Source organism: Fusarium venenatum (genome assembly GCF_020744135.1).
Source record: "Fusarium venenatum strain MPI-CAGE-CH-0201 chromosome Unknown EDB82scaffold_1, whole genome shotgun sequence".
Classification (NCBI taxonomy): domain Eukaryota; kingdom Fungi; phylum Ascomycota; class Sordariomycetes; order Hypocreales; family Nectriaceae; genus Fusarium; species Fusarium venenatum.
The window spans coordinates 6,400,170-6,424,048 of NW_027072129.1; the positions used below are offsets into that span (position 1 = coordinate 6,400,170).

General features: G+C 47.8%; 9 protein-coding genes and 2 non-coding genes across 11 annotated transcripts; 7 read left to right on the plus strand and 4 right to left on the minus strand.

Moving 5' to 3' along the window:
- The first annotated feature begins 36 nt into the window (after positions 1–36).
- Positions 37–1,897, plus strand: EDB82DRAFT_457174 (uncharacterized protein). The gene is made up of 2 exons (XM_025729994.2): positions 37–873; positions 923–1,897. The coding sequence occupies exons 1-2, from the start codon at positions 351–353 to the stop codon at positions 1,477–1,479; spliced, it is 1,080 nt and encodes a 359-aa protein (XP_025589164.1). The 5' UTR covers positions 37–350; the 3' UTR covers positions 1,480–1,897.
- An 804-nt stretch (positions 1,898–2,701) lies between these two features.
- Positions 2,702–5,681, plus strand: EDB82DRAFT_62454 (uncharacterized protein). The gene has a single exon (XM_025729993.2). It carries the CDS (start codon positions 2,793–2,795, stop codon positions 5,319–5,321), a length of 2,529 nt encoding a protein of 842 aa, XP_025589163.2. The 5' UTR covers positions 2,702–2,792; the 3' UTR covers positions 5,322–5,681.
- Positions 5,682–5,692: 11 nt separating this feature from the next.
- On the plus strand, positions 5,693–7,264 carry EDB82DRAFT_488272 (3-oxo-5-alpha-steroid 4-dehydrogenase-domain-containing protein). The gene is made up of 3 exons (XM_065608327.1): positions 5,693–5,922; positions 5,980–6,183; positions 6,294–7,264. Exons 1-3 carry the CDS (start codon positions 5,839–5,841, stop codon positions 6,888–6,890), a joined length of 885 nt encoding a protein of 294 aa, XP_065465684.1. The 5' UTR covers positions 5,693–5,838; the 3' UTR covers positions 6,891–7,264.
- Positions 7,265–8,062: 798 nt separating this feature from the next.
- On the plus strand, positions 8,063–10,287 carry EDB82DRAFT_457179 (major facilitator superfamily domain-containing protein). Its single transcript, XM_025729991.2, has 4 exons — positions 8,063–8,529; positions 8,578–8,705; positions 8,764–9,794; positions 9,848–10,287. Exons 1-4 carry the CDS (start codon positions 8,408–8,410, stop codon positions 10,106–10,108), a joined length of 1,542 nt encoding a protein of 513 aa, XP_025589161.1. The 5' UTR covers positions 8,063–8,407; the 3' UTR covers positions 10,109–10,287.
- A 127-nt stretch (positions 10,288–10,414) lies between these two features.
- Positions 10,415–10,486, minus strand: EDB82DRAFT_t52. Its single transcript has one exon. It is a non-coding gene; the product is annotated as a tRNA-Asp (tRNA).
- Positions 10,487–10,773: 287 nt separating this feature from the next.
- EDB82DRAFT_488276 (uncharacterized protein) lies at positions 10,774–12,754 on the minus strand (the record flags this gene model as incomplete). The annotated part of the gene is made up of 1 exon (XM_025729990.2): positions 10,774–12,754. A coding segment is annotated over exon 1 (1,643 nt), but the record flags the coding sequence as incomplete, so codon positions are not given.
- Positions 12,755–14,339: 1,585 nt separating this feature from the next.
- EDB82DRAFT_62484 (uncharacterized protein) lies at positions 14,340–15,411 on the minus strand. Its single transcript, XM_025729989.2, has one exon. It carries the CDS (start codon positions 15,173–15,175, stop codon positions 14,480–14,482), a length of 696 nt encoding a protein of 231 aa, XP_025589159.1. The 5' UTR covers positions 15,176–15,411; the 3' UTR covers positions 14,340–14,479.
- Positions 15,412–15,839: 428 nt separating this feature from the next.
- EDB82DRAFT_t23 lies at positions 15,840–15,911 on the plus strand. Its single transcript has one exon. It is a non-coding gene; the product is annotated as a tRNA-Asp (tRNA).
- A 1,244-nt stretch (positions 15,912–17,155) lies between these two features.
- EDB82DRAFT_62503 (LicD family-domain-containing protein) lies at positions 17,156–18,397 on the plus strand. Its single transcript, XM_025729988.2, has 2 exons — positions 17,156–18,082; positions 18,163–18,397. The coding sequence occupies exons 1-2, from the start codon at positions 17,289–17,291 to the stop codon at positions 18,311–18,313; spliced, it is 945 nt and encodes a 314-aa protein (XP_025589158.1). The 5' UTR covers positions 17,156–17,288; the 3' UTR covers positions 18,314–18,397.
- Positions 18,398–18,652: 255 nt separating this feature from the next.
- Positions 18,653–21,949, minus strand: EDB82DRAFT_488281 (uncharacterized protein). The gene is made up of 3 exons (XM_065608328.1): positions 21,267–21,949; positions 19,082–21,214; positions 18,653–19,033 (listed from the first exon to the last, which is right to left on the minus strand). The coding sequence occupies exons 1-3, from the start codon at positions 21,496–21,498 to the stop codon at positions 18,822–18,824; spliced, it is 2,577 nt and encodes an 858-aa protein (XP_065465685.1). The 5' UTR covers positions 21,499–21,949; the 3' UTR covers positions 18,653–18,821.
- Positions 21,950–21,977: 28 nt separating this feature from the next.
- On the plus strand, positions 21,978–23,866 carry EDB82DRAFT_571840 (uncharacterized protein). Its single transcript, XM_025729985.2, has 2 exons — positions 21,978–22,262; positions 22,370–23,866. The coding sequence occupies exons 1-2, from the start codon at positions 22,229–22,231 to the stop codon at positions 23,491–23,493; spliced, it is 1,158 nt and encodes a 385-aa protein (XP_025589156.2). The 5' UTR covers positions 21,978–22,228; the 3' UTR covers positions 23,494–23,866.
- Positions 23,867–23,879: the final 13 nt, after the last annotated feature.

Consider the following 23,879-nt stretch of genomic DNA (forward strand, 5'->3'; position numbering starts at 1 on the left):
GGGAATGGTGAGCGGGCGTCCCCAAAAGAGCAATTAGGGATTGTCCGATTCAAAAACAGCAAATTTCTGGCATCCCTTTTACATCGCCATTTTAACAGCAAATCGTTTGTTCTTACAAACTAATGCGATTCGAACAAAGATAATACGAAGCCGCAACAAACGGCGTACGCCTCTTCCAAGACGCCCCTACCTACGGGCTACTATCTCCTGGAAAGAAGACACCTTCGCTCTTCGCTAATCTTTAACGAACAAAAACCCGCTTTCAACCCCAACGCTTGACGTACGATTGATATTTCGTACTTTACGACTCTCACCCACACCTAGCGACCTCAGAACAATAATAAAATTCGATGCCCAGCGCAACGGCTTCCGGAGCTGATACGGGTGGTTCGGCTCGATCTCGCGATCACAAGCAGGGTAACCAGGGACGAACCTTTACACCGGACCAGGAAGCAGCAGTTATCCGTATCCGAAAATGCGAGCCCACTGCCTTTTATGATGTCTTGAGCCTCGAGAGCGTCAAAACAACATGTACCGAATCCGAGATCAAGAAGGCTTACAGGAAGCAATCGCTTCTGACCCACCCCGACAAGAATGGACATCCTCATGCCGATGAGGCTTTCAAGATGGTCAGCAGGGCTTTTGGAATTCTGGGCGACAAGGAAAAGAGGGAGAAATATGATAAGTTCGGCGGAGATCCTGACAGTCGATTTGCCAGCGCTCAGGCAAACAACCCTTTCTTCAACCAGCGAGCCGGTGGTGGTGGCATGAGAGGTGGCCCCATGTTCCAGGATGACTTAACTCCAGAGGAGATGTTCGCCCGTTTCTTTGGTGGAGGAAACGGTGGCTTTGGCGGCGGTGGCCCATTCGGAGGTAAGCAGTACTGATTGCCCAAGTTGTGAGACTCGTGCTAATATAACAGCCTTTGACACAGGTCCTCAATTTGTCTTTAACTTCGGCGGAGGTCCTGGAATCAGGGTGCATCAGTTTGGCGGAGGAAGGCCAAGAACGCGACCTCGAGAAGCTGCTGGTGGTGCTCGACAGGAGGAAGGCAACGCTTTCCAAACCCTCCTGGGTCTACTGCCCATTATCCTGTTCTTTATCCTGCCCATCATCACCTCGTTCTTCTCGGGCGAATCTGGCACATCAACGGCATCGAATCCTCGCATGGTTTACGACAATCCTCTACATCCTTACACTCAGGAGCGCACGATGCCGAATCTGAACACTCCCTACTACGTGAACCCCGACGACGTGGCAAAATATTCACCAACCAAGCTCAACAAACTCGATCGTACAGCTGAACATCAGCTGCTGAGGCATCTCAAGAGTGAATGCGAGAATGAGCTGATCTACCAACGGAGGTTGGAGGATGCCGCTTCAGGATGGTTCTATCAGGATCCCGACAAGATGGCTCTCGCACAGTCGTACTCAAAGCCGTCTTGTGAACGATTACGCAACCTTGGAGTCAAGTTTTAAGGGAGTGCGTGTGTAGACAAGTGGATGAAAGGAGCGAATGGAAGTGGAGATATATATGTACCTTTCTTGAATAGGAGTCGGCGTTGTGGCATTTTTGGGACTGCATGGCGACGAAGGAAACCGGACCTAACTAACGCGCAAGGGAAGGGGAAAGAACGACGCCCATAATCGATTATGTATCATTCAGCGTATAATGCTTAAGGGTGTATTTCCTATGGAGAATTTGCGATGCGAGGTAGATTTGTTGCACCCCAATCGATTGTTACTTTGACTTGTAGTCATGATGAATTTGGACCCTTGGCCTGAGCGTTGTGGCAGTTTGGCACTATTGAACTGTGGATGGGGCTAATGATTAGATCGTCTCTGAAATGGAGGGTCAAAATGGTAGGTCTATATTGCTTAATTCTTTGCTCTGTGCTTTGGTCTGACTGTTCAATGTTGGTGACTCGATGTTTGTGTAAGCCGTTCATGTTTCAGAATGTCTCACTCTGTTCAACTGATGTCTACTTATGCGGTCAGTCTAGATCAAGGGAATGTCAGCCGAAAAGAGCCTTCAGCTGCCATCATAAACCTGCTAAACCTGCCCTGTAAGCGGTGAGCTAGGCATCCATCCACTAGAAATACATGGTATTTCCTTGTATATTGTAATGGAAGTCCTTTGGTAGAGCAACAGGAACAAGGAGGCCCACGTCATCGCTCCCGTTACGGCCCGTGGCTGTGGTAATCAAGTGGCGGGGCAGACGCAACTGAAGGCTACAGGCTTACAGGCTACAGCTCGGGTGGAGGCATCCGATAAGACAAGACACCAAAGTTACAATTCAGCTCAGCGCATGCCAACCTTTTCTTCTTATTTGTTTCTGAAAATAAAGAGACGATTATCCATCTTTCACGATTTGCACCCCGCTTCACAGCATCTTCTACTCTAAACGAATTGTTTCCTTTCACGCTGCATCGCCACCAGAACGGGATCCAGTGACGACACATCTCCCCACACGAGCTATTGCTGCGACAAGCAAGGTTGAACGAGCTGGTTGAGAGAAGGAGAGCTGCGACGTTGACTTGTTCATGTGAACAAGACCATTTCTGCGACAACATCCCTCTGGTTTTATTGCAAATACCTCTCGATTTCATGCATACAGTGTGTACCGCTTCTACAACAACTGCGAATCGCTCCCCCGCAATTGCTTGCGACAGTGCATCAGGTCGCAACGACAAGGGTCCAAGTTCGGTTCATTCACATGGTATTGATATGTTCCTTTGACACTTGAATTTTCCACCTCTGAACTACATCGATTGATACCTTATACGAAAACATGTCGAATAATCCTTGGGCTGAAGGAGGAAATGACAATGGATGGGAGGATGTTGGTCCCCGCCGCAATGGACAGCCTGCTTCAACAGACACAACAAATCCTCAAACCATCCCTACAATCCTAAGACCCGGCGGCGCCTTCAATAACCAGGACGAACAACAGGCTTGGGGGGGGGCCATAGGACAGCCCGGCGACCAGCGAAACCCCCAAGAAACGCCAGATGCACTAAAACCGGACAGAACAGGAACAAATCCCTTTCTACGAAAAACGGTCCCCCAGAGACAGGAAGAGCCGCCGACCGATACTTTCGCAAAATTGGGTCTCGATGAGCCCAACACAAACCCATGGCAGCCGGCAATTGATGCGCAAAATGATTCTCAACAGCCACAAGCACCTGCGCAACCAATTCCAAATCTTTTGGACGACAGCATCCCCAGAGATAGATGGACACCGACGCCAGAACCATTACCGGCCGGATCGCCAGGTATGGTCTCGCTACTATCAGACAGAGGATCTTCCGCTTGGGATGAGGACCCATTAGGGAGAAACGAGAAACCACCTGTGCCACCTATGAAGCTCTCCGAAGAAATCACCGGGGATACAAGTATATGGGATGATGCAAGTGGTGAAAAAGGAAAAGCCAAGGCCACGGGAGAGGCGAGGTCAGGATCGCCTGATGATTGGAATTTGATAGAATCAGAACCTTCAACAAGTCCTATCAAAGAAACCTCAACTGAGAAGCCCCCATTACCACCCAGACAACCAACGCTGCCAACAGACGGATCATCTTGGAGACCTTCCAGAGATCCAATTGATGGAAAGACCGAGACGTATCAGATTAAAAACATACACTGGCACGACTCAAGCTCGTCAAAGAACCCACGGATATCCCCAATCTTGATCCAGAATGCAAACGGGCCCTGCCCTCTTGTTGCCCTGGTCAACGCACTTACGTTGACAACGCCTGCCGACATTGAAGACACTGCCCTTGTGCAGACCCTTCGATCAAGGGAGCAAGTCAGCTTGAATTTGCTTCTGGATGCTGTTTTTGATGAGCTCATGTCACCACGGCGGACCAGCTCTGAGGATGCATTGCCAGATGTCGGTGACTTGTATGCCTTTTTACAAAGCCTGCATACTGGCATGAACGTCAATCCACGCTTCATCCCATCAGAGAGTATCAGAGAGGCTTACAAGCGTACGTCATTGACGCATCTGCATCCTGCTGAACGAGGAGACCTGATCCCGGGAACTTTTGAGAATACGGCTGAGATGGGCTTGTATGCTACATTTTCCATTCCGTTGATTCACGGATGGCTACCGCCAAAGAATGAACATGCGCATGATGCGCTGGAACGACAAGCTGTATCATATGAGGATGCTCAGAATCTACTTTTCCGAGAGGAAGAGCTTGAACAAAAGTTGTCGGATCCTGGAGGCGGACTTAGCGAGTCTGAGCAGCAGCTGTACCAAGACATCATAATCATCAAGGAGTTTCTGGAAAGCTCGGCTACTCAACTTACGCCCTGGGGCATTGAAGTTATTGGCAAGGCCATTAGACCTGGTACTTTTGCCATTCTCTTCCGAAATGACCACTTCAGCACTTTGTACTGCCACCCGCAATCCATGCAGCTCATCACATTAGTGACAGACGCGGGTTTCAAATCTCATGATGAGATTGTGTGGGAGACACTATCGGATATCAACGGCGAGAACACCGAATATCTTTCTGGGGACTTCCGTGTTGTAGGTTCAGGTGGCGCTGGTCCCTCGACAAGCGCAGGAAACTATTCCAGCAATGACGGCGGGGAGTGGACGACAGTACAGAATAGACGGGGAAAGGCGCCAGAGGACGGTGAAGCTCCGATGAGCCCAAGTGCCGAACAAGAAGATCGGGATTTGGCTCTTGCGTTACAATTACAAGAGGAGGAAGAAGAAAGGCATAGAGCAGAAGAGGCACGAAGACGAAGAGAGAGCATGCTTTCGGAACAGTTTATTGAGCAGCAAGCTCTCCAACCTCCAAATGCAACACGTGGAAATCGCGGAGGCCGAGGAGGTCGTGGAGGAGGTCAGGCTGGCAGAGGAGCCCCACGAGGTGGAGGTGTCACTCGAGGCGGAGGTGTCACTCGAGGAGCCAGTGGTCTCGTCCCTGGGCGTAACAGTTCTGTCAGCGCGCCTACGACAAATACGATCAATGCACAGCCCAGGTTGCCCACACAAAGGGTGCGATCACTTATCCCGAATCAGCCACCTCGGCCGGCAGTGTCACGACCGGTAGATGAAGCAGCAGACGATGCCCCGCCGTCTTATGAGCAGTCGGCACACGATAGAACGTACCAGCCGCCGGTGGGACACCCTAGTCATGCTGGTAGCAGTCCTCCTGTATCAAGACAGACAACAGCTACGAGTATGAACCCGCCGATGCCAATGCAGAGACCTTTTGTTCAGTCTGCAGGCAGACGACCGTCGGGTCCTGCAGCAAGTATGAATGGTGGTGTGCAGAAGGAGAGGGACTGCGTTGTGATGTGAGGAGTAGGATATGAGAAATGAACTATGAAAGTGGAGGATATTTAATGGGTAATTCAAGCATGGCGTTCTCTAAAGTCGAGTCTTGATGGAGTTGATCTGCAAGAAGAGTTCGAATAGAGTGATGAATTAGTTCTCACATAATCAACATTCAACTCTGTTTCACCACACTAGAGGTCTCAATACCATAAATGTGGTTTCTAAGATACCTACCTGACAATGGTATTTCGACCTTTATATGTAAAGTTTTGTTACTGCAGCCCGGCTCCTGTGATACTGTTATTTATATGTCACCTAAAATGGCAGGCGGTGGAGAATGTCAGAATACTGGTTGCACAGTTACCGCTCGAACTTGATTGACATCATGGAAGGAAGGATAATCTAATTTATGCCATTCATCAATTTTGTTCCTTCAAAAAATTCAATTGCTACTTCACTGAGCGCAACTTCCAATTCAGTATTCAAGTTTCTGCAGTTGTGTTGTTGAGACGCATACCCCCTATTAGGCAGTGCTGTCATCATGGCTATTATTGAAGGGTGGTTACCACCCACTCGGGAAAACTACAATACCATCCTCACTGTCTGGCAGATCGCTTATCCGGTGGTAAGCAAAATGACCCCTGGAATCATGTGAAATATTACGTCTGACATGCACGAATAGATTGGTTCAGTGCAATGGCTTACCGAGTGGTATGGCATGGGCAAAACTTCGGTTTCTAGCCGTCTTAACCTGCCAGGCCGTATAGGCTGGTTGACCATGGAAGTTCCGGGTGCCCTGACGCTGATGTACCTGATGAAAGTTCTTCCTGAACAACATGGAATCGACGATCTGCCGTGGCAGAACAAGGTCCTTGCGGGTTTGTTTGTAAGTTCATGTTTTGTCTACCCGTTTACCTTGCCGCCGAGGGGGAATGTTTGCTACCGAGGTAGCGCCCTCATGAGGAGAAAAGGAGACTAACACAGTTGGGAACTCAGGTGATTCACTACTCTTACCGCGCGGTCATGTTCCCCTTTCTCCAGCCGTCCATGTCGCCCTTGCACATTGCGGTGTGGTCGCTAGCCTTCAGCTTTCAGATGTTTAACGCGACATGTTTGGGGTCATGGCTTGCAGCTTACGGGCCTGTCACTGAAGCAGAGTGGTCATCGCAGTCGTCTATTGTGCAGTTTTCGGCAGGAATTCTGATATTCTATCTTGGCCTGTCTGGAAACTTCTTTCACGACGAAGAGCTCCGTGATATCCGACGCCGGGAGATGCAGCGGCAGGAGCGCATCAAGCTGGAGCAGAACGGCAACGGAAACCAGAGCTATAGCAAGGGAGCAGAGAAGCATTACCAGATTCCGCAGGCGGGTCTGTTCCGGTACGTGCTGTTTCCACACTACCTGTGCGAGTGGGTAGAGTGGGCTGGATTCTGGATGGCGGCGGGTTGGGGATGCGGGCCTGCGAGGGCGTTTCTCGTGAACGAACTGTTTTCAATGTTCCCTCGGGCTGTGAGGGGAAAGAGATGGTACGTGGAGAGGTTTGGAGAGGACAAGGTAGGGAAGAGGTGGGCAGTTATCCCGGGGGTTTGGTGAGCTAGCTAGGTGTAGGTATGTATGTTTGTGCTAGATTCACATGAAGGGTCGAGTTGAGGTTAGTGTGGTGTTTTGTAAATAAGCATACTATGCATAGATACTATGTAAAATGACTACTGTATGTGATAGACATGACAAGAACCGATGGTAAGAGCCGAAAGGGAACAGCCGAAAGTTTGAATTGTTAATGATGGAATAATAGAGTTTTGGATCAATAACCGGTAGATGTAATTCGATATTTACCGTTTTGTCTATTAAGTATGTGTGTATGTCTTGATATGGAGTATATATTGCATGTTGGAGAGTTGCCGACTCCAATTGCCGAGCGTACCTTGGCACGGACCAAAGTGACCCTCCAACTCCGCATCAAGAGCTTGGACGGACCATTCAGACGATGAAAATTACCCCAGAAATCCGGGGAAAAGAAGAGAGTCGAGAACTAGTAATAATTAATCTTACGATTTGCTAGGTAATTCATGTTTGATTTGTGGACTCGTAGGAATCTGGGGAAACGGCTGATAGATAGATCAAGATCTGGGGAAGGCCTGTTGAATCTGGGGGAGAATCGTCAGTTGTTCGGCATTCATGTATGTACATATTTTATTGGAGTCACTCTTTAACCGTCTTGCCGAATATGTTATCAGACTGACAAGAGATTGGCTGCATTCGACCGTTTTCTCCACGTGGTGATTTATGACAAGTGCGAATCTCAGTACATACACAGTTACTATGTACAGTAACGATGGGCCATTCTCCAACATTGACTGTCGGACTTTTTGTTTTAACTTTCGGTTGATTGATTCCCCGCATCTAAAGCTAATGTCTGTCAATCACCTAGCTTAACTTGACTTGTAGTCATTCAGAGTCATCGACTAGATTCATCAAGGATTGATAATAGCTGACTGTTAGACACAAAACTAGAACTAGAGACAGACAGACAAGTAATTAGCCGAGATGGCCAATACAAACACCTCTTGTCTCTTCATCCACAAGAGGGTTCCATCAACGGCTGAAAAGGAAAAGGAAAAAATCCAATATTGCGGGGGAGGCCATGCCAAATGCAACACAAGACCCTTGACTAGACTCCTCTCTACTGTAACTAGGGCCAAAGCACTCACATTTCCTCTCTCTTTCTCGCCTTCTCTCCTCTCTTTTTCTAGCATCCTAGCAAAGTTCCCCGTGAGGGGAAATACACACCAGATTTAAAGGAAAAATAGACACACCCTCCAATTCACTTCCAACAAGAGGGGTTCGCTACCCTTTTCTCTATAGCACTTATCCCGACACGGTAGCCCGAGGTGCTATCAATTCCCTTGGCTTTTGCTATATCAATCAAGCTTGACCCTGCTCCCCTTATTTTAACTCACCATTCCCCTTCCATTCTGATCTGCAGTTCAATTAGAACACAGACTAGCTTTGTTTTTTATTTTCTTATAATAAGCTTAAGTCCTGTCTTGTTCTCAACCTTGGTCTGCTGTTTGGTTCCTACACCACATACACGCTCTCAACAGTCAACCATGGCTACCTCTTCTGATAGAGACCAGGAGAAGGGTTTTGATGAGAGGTCCGAGATGAAGGATATCTCTGGTGGCAACACCGTTCATGACGCTGCTGGCCATGGTCACACTGCTACTGATGCGTGAGTCTCATCTCATCTCAGTCTGAATTCAATACTGACATCCAATAGCTACGGCAACGCTCTAGTTCAGTTTGACCCAGCTGCTGAGCGTCGGCTACGATGGAAACTCGACTTGTACACTGTTCCCACCGTCGCCGTCTTATATCTCTTTTGCTTCATCGATCGTGCCAACATCGGTACGTCTCTTTCATCATCGCTCATCTCAGCTCAAACATTCTAACATATTCTCTCCAGGTAACGCTCGTATCGCTGGTATGGGAGCCGATCTCGGCCTCGTGAACTACGATTACAACAAGATCCTCTCCGTCTTTTACATCTCATACATTCTCTTCGAAATTCCCGCCACCGTCACTTGTAAATGGATGGGTCCCGGTTGGTTCCTCCCGGCTACTTCTCTAGCTTTCGGTATCGTCAGTGTCGCCACAGCCTTTTGCAAAACCCAGGCTGCTCTCTGCGGTGTTCGCTTCCTTCTCGGTATCTTTGAGGCTGGCATGCTTCCCGGAATCGCCTACTACTTGTCTCGATGGTACAAGCGCTCTGAGCTGACTTTCCGTCTGTCGCTCTACATGGTCATGGCTCCTCTGGCTGGTGCCTTTGGAGGTCTCTTGGCCAGCGCTATTCTCAAGCTCAACCACTTTGGAGGTCTTCACGAGTGGCGAATGATCTTTGCTATCGAAGGTGTCATCACCATCGGTCTTAGTCTCATTTCCTTTATCACCCTCACCGACCGACCTGAGACCGCACGATGGCTCTCACAGGAGGAGAAGGAACTTTGTATCGCCCGTGTAAAGTCGGAGCGTCTCGCTCAGACCGAAGTCGTCGATGGTATTGACCGAATCAAGCTCTGGCGCGGTGTCTCCAACCCCATCACTATCCAGATCGCCTTCATCTTCCTTTGCAACAACATCACCGTCCAGGGTCTCGCCTTCTTCCTCCCCACCATTGTCGGTACCATCTACCCCGACTACAGCGTCGTCCAGAAGCAGCTTCACAGTGTTCCTCCTTACGCCCTCGGTGCTGTCTTCGCTCTCCTCTTCCCTGCCATTAGTTGGTGGGTTGACAGGCGACAAATCTTTATCATCTTGTCTGCCCCCACCGTTGTCATCGGCTACGCTATGTTCTTGGGATCTGATACTGCCAATGTTCGATACGGTGCTTGTTTCCTGATTGCCAGCACTTGTATGGTTCTGGGTACCATGACCAACGCTCACATCAGTGCCAACGTTGTCAGTGATACCGCTCGAAGCAGTGCAATTGGTCTCAACGTAAGTAAATCTTAACAATATGTCTCTAATCCTTTACTAACACTGTATCACAGGTCATGTTTGGCAACATCGGTGGTCTCATCGCTACTTGGTCTTACCTCGACAAGGATAAGCCCAACTACCCCATCGGCAACAGCATCAACTGCGCCGCCGGATGTATCATCTTTATTATTAGTGTCTCTGGATTCTTGTGGATGAAGTGGGATAACCGACGACGCGACAAGAAGAACGTTGAGCAGGAGCTGGCCGGCCTGTCTCCTGAGGAGATTGCCAACCTTGACTGGAAGCACCCTGGACACAGATGGCACAACTAAGAATGTGCTTTTCATGCATATATTGCTGTTTTGGTTATTAGCGGACAGGATTTTATGTCGTAGTTTTTATTCTTGGATACTAGCCAAGAAGGAATTGTCAGAGAATTTGCAAACAATAAATAGTGTCTTGCTTCTCTACCAACTTGATCCAATGTCTGTTCTATATTTGTTACTCAGTGAGACATGGCTACTCTTGCCGGCCCCAGAAACCAAAAGGCAAGCAAACAAACACACACCCACTTGATCTATAACATAGACATTGGCAAAGATGCAAAAAGAAGATCTGCGTATCGCAGATGGCTGGATCTCTCCCGCCGGGAATTGAACCCGGGTCTCAAGCGTGACAAGCTTGCATACTGACCACTATACTACGGAAGATGAGCAATCTGAAGACTGCTGTAGCTGAGGGGGTTGTTGACGATCGATTCACTATTAGCTACTAATATCCCCACCCAAAGAATGGAGTTTAGCACGCGAACAACCTTCTACTACAACGTCCCAGTTATGCGTACGTTAAGCTTATATAAACGTTTATTAGACCACTTGCACTTCTGATAAAGCACTTTTATAACTACTGATTTTATTAAGTTCGTTTTTTCTTTCAAGGATCAATGCCTAGTGTGTCGCTATATATAGCATAGCTGGCAGCTCCCATCAACATATATGTATATCAAGCAGTTGAAGTGAGTTCCTACGATTTACCAACCAACTAAGCTATTTGAAATACTCGATCAAGACCACCATATATACAACGACGGTGCTAGATGGATGAATGAATTCAATCATAACTTCGACCCCATCTCAGTCCTGGGCTATTCAGTTCCGTCGTCAAAGCAATTCTTCCAACCTCGCGCTCTGGATAAACATCACAAATTCGAACACTAACATTCTTAATCGTTGCAAGTCGATCGAGACCACTCTTTCCACTTCCGCTTTGAGGTAAATCAATAAACAGAGAATCCCTTGTAAGACCGGTGATATTATCCAGAAAGTCGGGTGCCTTGATGCGTTGTCGAATAATAATGTTAGCAACAGCACAAATGATTAATATCACGGTCGAAACAACTGTCGTAATAAACCACGGCTTATCCAACACGTATATGTCTCTGTCGAATTCCGTCCACGACGCCGTGGTGTTCTGCCAATGGTTTTGTTCTGAACCTATTCCCTTTCCGCCGGTTACTATATTCACCTCATATGAGGACATAACGATAGTGTTAAGTGCAGTCGCAAGTCTTCTTTCCAAAATATATGGTGGAAGAGAGGAGAAACACCCAGGTGGCTCGTAATCACTAGTGTAACCCCCAAGAGAACGCCGAAACAATCCTAGAGGGTCCCTTAGATACGTCTCTAGTACAGTAGGTTCTGCGACATGTTGACTTGCACCCATGTATGTCAATTCAGTTAGAATTTTACTAGGCAGCCTGTAGTTTGAAAGTGCTGTCCAGTTGCCCTTGATCGGATACGAAGGCGCATGTCGAACCCGATTAGCCTGACACACCAAGTCAGCATCGGCTGCTAATCTTCTGCAAGTGACCTCCATGTCGATATATGACGTGCTTATGTCACAGATCCTTAGCATCGGAATAAGTTCCACATCTAGAGAGTTCGAAGTTGGTTGTGTATCCAAGCATTCGCCACCCATCACAAGTTGCAACTTGGACTGTGGCTCGACATCCAATTGGGCATTGATATGCTCTGCAGTTGTTGAGCTGTTCGGTAAATCGAGCCAGATTTTGCGGTATCCCATACCTTCCTCATTAAATTGATGTTTCAAAAGACGTTCAGAATTGGTGTTATGAAATGATAGCGCTGTCGAACCGTTGCTGACCCATTCGCGTCCATCAAAGGCTTTCCTGCATGAGAGAACCATATAATGGAAATCAACTATCATGGTTGAGTTTCCTGTCCCTTCGAATGAACCATTTCTGATGGGGAGTCCTATCAACGAGGTGTAAGGGACGATTTCATCCTCAGGAACTGGTACCCAGGCATGTGGGTTGTCGCTCCTGTACTCGGGCAATAGTTCAATGAAAGGAATGCGGACGTTCCGCCAGAGATCTCTGCGTCCACTGCGTGAAGCTTCCCATTGACCTCCAATATCCGCAATCGTACTATTGTAATAAGGACTGCTGCTATTGGCATGAGAGACTAAAGTGTCCTGTTTTGAGAACGAGGCAGAAAGAATGGTTCTCATATTGGAAATCAAGGATGCCGCAGCAGATGCACCAAAAAACACGCTCGCTCCATCACGATAATACTGGTAGATCTCACTTCTATTGTTGCCGAGATAGTATGCTGCTCGTGTTTCCATCCATAGAGGATTCTGCTGGCGATGCAACGAACGGAGCGCGGCTTGACCTCCCAAAGGACTAAGGGACCATACTGAAAGAACAACTACAACCCAGCTGCCGATCCAGCCCATGGTTATGAAGTTTTTCAGAGCAGATGCTGTGGTCTGACTGGCCAACAGGAACTCCAGAGAGCCTAATGTCGAACCTCGTTCGGCACGGAAGAGTGCGATAGTCTTCAGTAGTGGACCGAGGACCGCTGCGAATAAGATAGGCCATAACGTAGAAGCGACACTGATAACCTCAAGCACCGTATCGCCGAAAGAGGACTGCTTTTTTCCATGGAGATAACCCATTATGACGAGGAGAACTATTATCATGTTAGTGCTTGTGCTTTTCTGGCTTGAGGAACATACTGGTATAGGCAATTGGGATGATGAGAAGAGGTATAGAGAAACCCACTCTCATAAGCCATGATGGTGAAGATTGCCGAAGTGATTCTTTCAGTTCATCGGAATGAACTTCAGATACATTTTCGGATATCATGAGGTTTCGCAACTCTGGTTGCTTGGTTTCTTTCATGATGAAGGCGAGGCAAGATGCTGAATAAAGTAGAAGTTCCAGGTTGACTCAAAATTGAGAGTTTAGGACATCGATTAAAGGTGACAGAAAGACTCTTTTGGATCTGGCATGTCTTCGACTGGTTTATTCTACTTTCTGCTTCAACTTGTCATGCTTTCAAGGCATGCATCTATTTAGTTGTATTGGTTGTCTTTTATCGTTCTCTATTCGTTGTTCGTTTTTGGCTTCATGCAAAATATACTGAATGTTCAAACTATGTTGGTTAGGAAAATCTCAGCTTGCCTTAGCGCGTCAGCTCGATGTGTTTTTGCAGAACCAACAGTTTCGATGGCGTTCAACTTAGTGGCTCAGACTTCTTACCCATTCCAAGTACAGCTGAATTCGAGTGTAGATATGTATCAGTACTAGCGGTGAATTTATCCCAAGGCATAAACTAAGCAGAACTAACCCTACAATATCAACATCAGCGGTCCTTCCAAATCTACTTGAAGTTTAGCGATAATCATCCAAGGGATACGAAATTCCAACAGCTACATGCTGTCGATCACCCCCGCAGATTAAGCAGTAAAGAAGTTTAACCAAAACAAGGTTGTAACGGATCTCCCGCTGAGCAATCGACTATCTAGTAGTGGGTAGTGAAGACACCTACTTCGAGAGCCACTTAGGAGGCTCTACCCAGTAACATCAAGGCTCGGATGGGGAGTTGTTGGACGACCACCACGACCCAAACCATAGCAGCACAGGTATGCAGGGTGAGATTTTAGTGTAGGCATTCTTGGGGTAAGGCCAAGACTATTGAGGGCTGGGAAGGCTGGCTGTTGCTCGGCAGAGGTCTTGCTATATATCGATTGGCTGGAGCTATACACCTAAAAACTTTAACTTGGACTAGCTTCTATTCACTTGCAACTACACATGTCTCCAAGATGGAAAGCTTAAGGTCTTCTATATGTTCAGTTAATACATTAATCGCCTGACATAGAAGATGAACCTACTTCTGAGCAGTTTTGCTCTGAATGCATGTTGCTGGAAAGTCCGCTCTCTCCGTTTGGATATGATGAAGAATTCGCTATACCACAATTCTCTAACTTCATCTTCAGCCATTCATCATTAATCTACCTGGCCTCTCCAGTCTCTGAATAGCTTGCAGCTGCTAAGTTACAGCATATTCCTTCACTTCACCGGATGTTTATTTTGTTCATTATACCACGGCTACGAATGAAGAACTAACGCGAGTATCAACTCAAAGTCCTCCATATGAATCACCGCTCACGGCGTAAGGAGGGCTACCGGTACTGTATACGAAAGACTCCGAAACGAAAGGTCACTACTGGTTTTGAAACCACTACAGCGGTGATTCCGTCCAAATGTATTAGATTGGGTACGTAGCTTTTCATATGCAAACTGTGCGAAGAGGCCAAATTCCATCACGCTCCGCTGAGTGTAAGTTGGTTGACTCAGCCGCGGTCATATGAAAGCCTTCTAAATCTGGTCTACAGCGCTACATTAGCAACTGACGCCCTTCGAGCAACATATCCCGCTGTGTTAACCGCATTAGCAACACTGGTGCCACATGCTTGATATCTACCTTGACTGGGCCTAAGTGTTCTTGTGCTGTCGAGTGTTCCTGTGGCTGACATAACCAGATGAACGGTCTATCTAAGTTCAGAGACTGGAGCGCCTCGTAATCGACGTAGAGAAACGCATCGTGTCGTAAACCTACTGGAATACTCCCCGCCTCTTGCATAGAAACAAAGTGACTTTGGAGTGGTTCCAAGCTATCATGTGGTATATCATGCAACTTGAACCCTGCCATGATCGGCTCCTTTACCAGCGTCAAACAGCGATGGAACCTGTAAGATACGAACTTTTTCACGTATTCTTTAAAAGGAGACCAATCAATGTCTCGATCTTTTGGGTAGAATACCGCAAAGCCGCAAGGCGCCAATGTCTTGGTTGAAACGCTCGAGTTCATGATGCGATCCTGCCATGGCACATGTGTGAGGGCTTTCTTGATGATCAAGAAATCGGAACTACCAAGCGCCTCTCTGGCCGCATCGCAAGCGCTGTATCGTGCACTTCGCTTTCCCCAACCCGTTTTCTCGGCAGCGAGTTCATCCATTGTCATGACGGCTTTTGAAGCTTTGTGCCACAAGTCCATGTCAGTGCGGACCAGTCGAATCGACTCGACTGACATCTTCCCCTTTCCGTCAATTGGGGTGATGCCAGTTATCAGGTCCGTTTCCTGGTAGGAGAGGGAGCCGGGATCCTGAATAGCCTAGACTACAAGCTCAGACATGGTTGACCCGCAAATGTCATGGCAGAGCGAATCCTCCTCTTCGCGGGGTAGTTTTTTCAAAATCTTTCTCCGTTCCTCTTCGCTTAATGACGATGGATCAGCGACGGCTCGCTCATATAATTCACGGGTAGTATCGTTCAGTGTAAGAGGGGGAGGTCTGGGTGGGCAGGACTCAGCGGATTGAATCATGGCTATGTCCCTTTCCAGTGAAGCTTGATCCATGATATGATAGATGTGAGCTAAGTTGGTGAAATAAGAGAAATGGTGTTTGGTTTGGTATACATCGGAAATAAAACGATTCCCCGTGTTCGGACCAGGATTGTTAATGCTGTTTTTATATTTGTACTGCCTCATTTTTCTATACCCGAGACTAAGGCTTAGGAGCTGTAGTTAGCCTTGAAGGGGATTGAGAATCATCTTCCGTTGAAGTGAGCTCTAATATCTGCTTAAACTGTTGCTCAATTGTAGGACATCGTCGTAGTCTACAGCGTAGAGCTCTTAGTAGTAAATGGCTGACCAATCATCAACAACCCCCCACTACAGCAATCTTCAGATTGTTCTATCTTCCGTAGTATAGTGGTCAGTATGCAAGCTTGTCACGCTTGAGACCCGGGTTCAATTCCCGGCGGGAGAGATCGCCACATGAGAATACTCATGAATTCATTTTTTGTGTTTTTTGTAGACTATCTATCTACCTTCTAGCTTACCCGAGTACGTGTCTGAAGATAACATTGCAGAAGTTAGTGTCAACGCCGTATCGGAGAGTTAATGCCGACGCATCCGGGCCATGCCATTTGCGGCTACCGATGAGATATCGCTTGCTCCGTAGTGTAAGTTGAAAATCTATAAACAGGTCCGTGGCTGTAATTTTTGTTCTACAGTTTTGGAAAGTATTTTGCCAATTGGTAGCAACGCGGAGTTAGGGGAAGACGTCCATGGAGATATCTCATTTTTTAGTTTGTTTAGAAACTGGTTTTACAGTTGGCAGCCCAGTCTTGGCTTCATCTTACATTGACTTGGCATCCGTGATTTAACGGGCGGTTTAGCACACGACTGCTTACTCTGCGGGGCTTAGCGCTGCCGAGAAATAGTAAGTAATCCACTAATACTGTGCTGTGAATATACGCCGAGAAATGCCAACGACTGGGAATACGCGTAAGAGGTCTTTGATCCAACAGCCAAGATAAAACGGCGGAATCGCAAATGTCACGTTGTTCGGCCTACAATTGCCGTGGAATTCTTGGGCGGCTAGATTTGAGCCTCAACGGTTCACATTTGCACGTTTACTAACTGGAACGGAAAATGAAATCGTCAACAGGGCGTTAGAAGTCAAAGTTTAATATACAAATCTGGAGGTCTAGATGTATCATCTCTCCGAGTTAGCAGTATGCGGCTTTAAAAAGAAGCATATCCATGACGAGAGTATGAATACAAATTAATATATTCCTTGTATCTCTTTTCCTGTCAGATCTGTACCACCAACAGAGTGTACTACTCATAGGTACTTACACTTACATTCACTGTTAACTGGGATTCCCCGTCGGGGCAAGGAGGCGCGTGCTCTCTTCCCCCCCGCGCCCCCTGACGTTGTCGCGGCGCCGCCCGCCCACTTCCCTCTCAGCCTCTATTTTTCTCCCCTGCTTCCTTATCCACATCCTCCGTCATTCTTTCATTTGGAGTTGGAGCTACTACTTCTTATCATTGATTCTCTCCCTCTCCCTCCCTCTCTTCACTCTAAATTCTAAGTACCCAATCTTGTTCAATACCTCATTCTCCTACGACCTAAAATACTGTTTCGCTTTGAATCCCATTGACCAAACAAAGTATTGTTAATTAACTCCTCTCTTTTGCATTGCATTGCTACGCCATCCCCAATCTAATACAATACATACGACGATCCGAGCCGATCGCTACCCACCTCCCGGTGCATATCACTTCAACAATCGCCTTATATACGACTCTACAACCATCATCCCTACACTACCGACACAACACAACTGCGTACGCAAACATGCGCTCCATAAAGTCGCTGCTCCTTTGGAGTCTTGCCTCGTTCTCTGCGCCAGCTGCTGCCCTCGCATTTCCCCCACTATTCCAAGAAGCTCGACAAGTCCAAGATACTTCGTCCCTCGCAAAACGCGCCGCCGCCGATAAGCCAAAGACACCAAAATACTTTGTCGAAGCTGGTCGCAATATCGAACTTGGTCACTATGACGGTCGTTTTTTCCAATCAAAAGTCTCATACGAAGAGCATCGCTTCGTTCTTCGAGACCTGATTCGAAGTTATCTATTTACTATGAATAGTTTCGGCGTAGAGACATGGATCGCTCATGGAACTTTACTCGGTTGGTGGTGGAACGGTCAAATTATGCCCTGGGACTACGATCTTGACGTTCAAATCTCAAACGGCACCATGCAGTGGATTGGCGATAACCTCAACCGTACTGAACACAGCTGGAACTATACCGATTCTGCTTCAGGGGAGTTCATATCCAAGAAATACCTACTGGACGTCAACCCCCACCACGTCGACATCGATCGTTCTGATGGACGAAACATCATCGATGCTCGTTGGATTGACATGCAGAACGGCATGTACGTTGATATTACCGGTCTGCGCGAGCGCGAGGTGGATCGGCCAGGTATCTGGAGCTGCAAGAACAAGCATCGATACAGAAGCCAGGATCTATGGCCTATGCGCATCACCGAGTTTGAAGGTGTTAAAGCCCGTGTGCCCTTCAACTTCAATAAGATTTTGGTTGATGAATATGATACCAAGAGTTTGGTCACCGAGAGTTGGGCAGGGTAAGTCACAACCGCATTCTTTCCTTATGCGCCGTTGCAGCAGCCGTTACGGAGTTTACATGTGCTAACTGAGTTCACAGCCACCGATGGGATCACGATAACAAGATTTGGATCAAGGAGAATGAAGAGGAAGCAAAACAGCGCAAGCTCGGTGCCGTCGATCGTCACCTGGCCGAGGCTGCTGCTAACCCAAAACCCAAAGAGGAGACAGCTGAGCCATCAGCTCCTTAAGGTTCCTTTTTCGAATAATTTCTCTCACAATTCTCAAAATTCGCATACATGACCCGCGAATGATAAACGAATCACGACCTGCACTGTATTAATAGCACCCGTTTTTTCTTCTGGTTTACCACGAATCATGCGCAGGCTGTCGAGCTTCTGCTACGCCGAGGCGTTGGATGTGGATTAATGGCGTTGGAGAGCGGATTTCAGCATACCCGTTGGGTCAAGTTGGCTTGTACGCCACTTGGGGCGTCGAATTTGCATTGCTAGATACTTTATTTAAGTTTGTAGGATGGCAGAAAATAAAGTTAGAGATATCCCGGTTGCTTGCGTTTACTCTATGCGACCATTTTGGAATCAATATCGTTTTGAATTGTTTATCTAGAGGACAGAACGTCTTAGGGTAGTGAACGATACAATCAAACCATTCCTATCGTTATTTGCTGCGTGAATACAGGCCTCAGGCTTTGTGTTGACCTCTAGTTAGGGCCCAGATACACAGAGGTTGGCCAGCCCATCATGAAGCCTCTAGCCAGCTCTTCCATGATACCTTCTTTTGTTTTTCCGTCTCTTGCCAACCACCAAACTTCCCTCCATTTCCAAGATCAACCAACGGTGCCATGCTGGGCCGGCCATGCGCACATTGGAACGGGAATGCGCAACGCGAGAGGCGAGCGATGAGTTCATTGCACTGTTGAATTGTGAGAATGTCATTGAACATAATGGCACCTGACACAAGTTAGCGAGACGTTGAACAATGAGAGGATAGTATCATACTTCTGCAGGCTCTGGAGTGTAACAACTCCAAGATACCTCTTGGGCACCCGTTGAAACGTGATATCAGGGGCTTGTCGGGAGCAGCAGTTGCTGGTCGCACTGGTGGAATGCTACTATCAACACTGCGCCAAGCTTCCGTGCGCAAAAGTTCAATCAGCAGTCGAGGTTCTAGACGGCAGCGCTCGATGATACTTGACGGAAGGCCGGTAACCACGACTTTATGGAGATGCGAGGCTGTAGGCGTCTGGTATATGATGCCCCAAGCAGCAAAGTATCCGCGATGCTGTTCTAACAAGGACCACTCCTCTTGTGGAACCTCAAAGATAATGGGCCGATGCAAAGGTTCTATCTGGGGCAATACTTGGTTGGTCAAAGGGTCGGTGGTAAAATACTCCAACATGAGTTCTTCAAGTTGACACCGTTCATCGACCGCATGCTGATCGAGCATAACCAGTGCTGAGCTCTGCCTTTCGAGTATGGAACTCCCGGGTTTTAAACTTTCCAAAGAGAGCTTGACCAATATGAATTTGCGGTCAACCTGCGCTATCGTAATGGCATGAGTGAGTGCGTGACGGGAAATCTTTCCATTGAGGTTCATAAATCCAGCGCCAAGCCCAACGTGACTTCCGTTATGATTATTCCTGCCGCACGTATGGAGTTGATCTGACGTCGAGCCATCGATGCATGGTATTAGTGCTTGCACAGGTTGAAAAATGGGATTTTCCCAAGAGTTGATTACACCCTGAAGCCATTTGCTGGGATGTTTGTCTTGCTTCTGTGCAACTCGACCGGCAGTACCGCTGCTTGTGTTACTGTCACTTGTTTCAGAGTCGACAGTGCGGATGTCAGAGCCGAATGTGCTGATTGTTTTAGACAGGCCGCTTGACTGGTCTTCTGGCTCGGGAGAAGAAGATATGTCAAACGGTTTACGTAGTAACTTTCCACCCTCGCCAACAAGGCGGTCAGAGGAACGCGGTTCGCGTGTCTTTGTGCAAACGTCTGTCGCCTTTGAAGTGGAACTAAGCGGTGTAGCTCTTCCAACTTTCACCCGGTGCCATCCTTCAAAGGGGCTATCCACTCGTGTTGCGACTGATTCGGATCTAGATGTCGAGGCAACGGAGCTAGCTCTGGAGCTGTTCGATGATGTCGGTTTTTTAGACCGACCCAGCGTCCTCGCCGTTGAAAACAAACATTCCTCAGTCCTTATTTGGACTTTCCGCGGTCTGAATTGATGTTTCTTGAGGAAACCGTAACATGTCGCTTTCAGGAGGTCAATGATCGCAGACAAAGTCTGGCCATGACTTCCCAGCTGGTCCGGATTGTTAATTCCTCCCAAAGAAGATGTTGTAATCTTCAGATAGAACATAGGCCACCTCTCAATTCCTTTGCGACTTCGTAGCTCTCTACCGGTAAACTCATCTAACTTTGGCGAGGCATAACGATTACCCTCTTCACCATCAATAACGCCAAAGCTAGAGTTACCAAAGATCCTGTTGATCTCTTCGTAAAGTACATCAGTACCAAACTCGTTGGTAATAGGGGAAATTCCCAAGCTAACAAATTGAGAACGGCGTGTGGCAACGGGATTGGTGCAAATGCATCCCTTGACAGAAATCGGTCCGCATGATGCTGAAATAGGTACCCAAGCGTCAACATCACTTGAGTCTGCAAGACCAGCTTGGGTAAGGATACGAGAGGTTCTCGATGTTATGTCCAATTTTTCTGGTGGCCGGAATCGAAGTTCACGTTGCGTAGCTGCATGTCTTAGTGATACAGTTATACTCGACGGCCACGCAAGAAGCATGCCCACAACAGCTCGAGTCAACTTTGACCATTCTTTATCGAGAGCAGGCTTTTCACTGAAAACAGCTCTTTGCTTGACCCTGACTGGCATATTGCCGAATAGATCTCGGATTGTAGTGCGAGTTCCATGGTCAAAGTTGACAAGCGGTGACTCAGGGGGTACAGGCAGCTGTCTAGCTAGAACCCGAGAGTTACGGACTGTGATAGAGTTATGAGAGATATGCCTTTCATGATGAGAGGTGATGGTCAGAAGAGAGAATGTAGCAAGAGAGGCTAAGAAATCGCCATGTTTCCCATGGACAGATGACCTTGTAGGGAATTTGGATGTATCTAAAGCAAGCGGGTGTTAGTCAATGTGTTAAAGCACAAGCGTTTCACTCACGGTGGAGCTTCCCGAGTCCCCCGCCATCTTTAAATTCTTCAGGTGGAATCCCGGACCCATTATCCTCAACGGTACAATTTCCCCTGGCGTAATCGACGGAGATGTTGACCTTGGAAGCGCCAGCATCCAAAGAGTTGGCGATGAGACCGCAAACTACTCCGTTCAGGGACGTGATGTTAACCGATGATTTGATCTTGTCGACGACATCCTGTGGAAGTTGTCGGATGATCATACTCTATAGAGGATCATGCTTGTTGGCTTCAAGTCTTTGCTGGCTGTGATGTTGTTGAATGTGCAAAAAGTTCAAAGGGGAAATGACGTCGAAGCTGGAGCTAGGGGCACCTGGTCTTTGGGGCGATCTATTTAAGGCGCAGTGGGTAACGTCCCCAAATCCAGGGTCCCGCATAGTGGAGGTGGCGCCAAGAGCGATGCACCTTTGAGAGTCGAGACCTCAGCCGAAGCTTGTAGTCACAGGAGTTGTAGCCACAGGAGACATGAAGAGAAAACCCGTTGAAGATGGGAGAGTGGATGGGAGAAATCCTGCCTATTTTTCCGTTGATCTAGGACAGATGCGTTATAGCACAATGGACAAGAACAGTGCAAGGACATTCTGGCCCGTGATCCCTTTGTCTCGATATTGAAACATCACGTGATAACAATATGTACTGCACCATCATGCTTCGCCGCTTTCAGCCTTCGTTGCCGCCCATACCACACACTTTAACCTGCTGACGACTTCTTTTCGAGGCTCATTTCCTACTTAGTTATCTGCTTTTGTTCACTGTCCTTCATCGTAGATTGTCGCACCAATCTACTTGCTCTTTCTGCTCCTAGCGAGCATTTACTCTAGCGATCCTCTTTCTTTTTGTTGTCATTGTCTCCCCGCCTCCGGCCGCTGCCCAACGACGCTGTATCGGCGGCCTCAACTCGACGCTTCACACTCGGAACGACTTCTCAATTTGATGGCGACGACCGACGCAATATCTCCAGAGCAGGGTGAGTGATTGAACTCATGGAAATTCAAGAGGCGTATTTGCGATCACGCAACATCGCCACCTTGAAATATCATCGAAACAAGCACAACTGAGGCTAACATGACCAAGACCGTCAAGGTCAACGCAGGAGACCATTCTCAACATGGGTAAAGAAGTTTACCAACTTCAAATCTGATGGTGAACGCCAAAAGAGACAAAAGAAGCGCAGTCACAAGAAAAACAACCCATATCCAGAATCTGGTCAGATCGGCAATGGTGTCACCAACGGGACGAGTGCATGCACATTCACCACCACTACGGGCACAAGTAACACCAGCGCGAACCAATCCGCCCGAACATCCCGAGAAGACCAGAACCCACCAACAATTGGAGGCAGGAGTTGTGCTGGCACCGTCTTGACCGACCACGAAGCCTCACGTTCGCTTATGGCTCCAAGCCATAGAGCAAGCTCTGTCGCTGGCACAAGTCGTACCATCGGCGGAGGAGTCGATTCCAGGAGGGGGGGAGACAGCACATTTTCAAGTCCAGCGCCATCTGTCCGATCTTTGACCACAACTTTGACGACGATTCAGTCCATGGCACCCAACGGCCCAGGGCAGCCTCATCATCATACCTCGCAAAACCAAGGAACCTCGCAGTCTATTCAGTTCAGCCAACCCTTTCCCACTACGGGGGCGCCTGCATCTGCCATCCCAGCTCATCTGGCTCCTAGTGGCAATCCAACTACCTACACCTCTGCGACGGCCAACAATCTCTTGACCGACAATGCATCCATCCTCACGTTGGCGTCATCAAGCAAGCGCCGGCGCCGACGTTCTCTGGATACCGATGCGTCCGTCCGTGCTCTCGCACCCTCATCTCTTTGGGGTGGCAGTCGTGAAAGTCTACCTCTTAGCGTTCTTAGCGCAAATATTGACCCAATGGGCATGCCACCTACTCCTGGTATTCACGGTAACCCTCGGTTAGGAACCGAGCGAACGAGCATATACTCGGCCACGGGCGTTGGACCTGCCATTTCGGGCGATCGCAACAGTTACTATGCCAAACAAGGAGACGCTGCCAGTGTTCGGAGTGGATTGCTTGGTCATGGGCGGGCTGAGAGCGTGAGCGGTAGTATTGGTGGTCTGAGCAGCCCGTTGGCTACTCCTCGTGAGGTGTACAATGAGAATGTCGAATATGAAAAAGAGGAACGAGAGATTACCCCTATGGCTTCCAGGACTAAGGAGGGATGAACATGCTGTCTTTTCGCACGAATGAGTTATGCTTTACTTTGTTATATCGGTTACTGGAAGTTGGGTTTGGCAGGTATACGAGCGTATCTGGTGTTTTGATTGGTTTTTATATAGAGTCTGGTCTGATACTTTTACTATAGGCAGTTAGGGAATGGTTTCCCTTAATACCGTCAATGATACCCTGAGATCGATTAGAGTCCAATGAGTGAAGTTATTGGCTTGATCTGTGCTACCATTTAGACTCTGGTCAAAATTCGTAATGGGTTTATGATGAAGATAGGCGATTTCAACATTGTCTGATAATTTGTATCAACATTGCTTATTCTTTCAATTCTAAGCTCATGACACATGAGATAAATAGCCTAAAAGCAGGTCAAATATAGCAT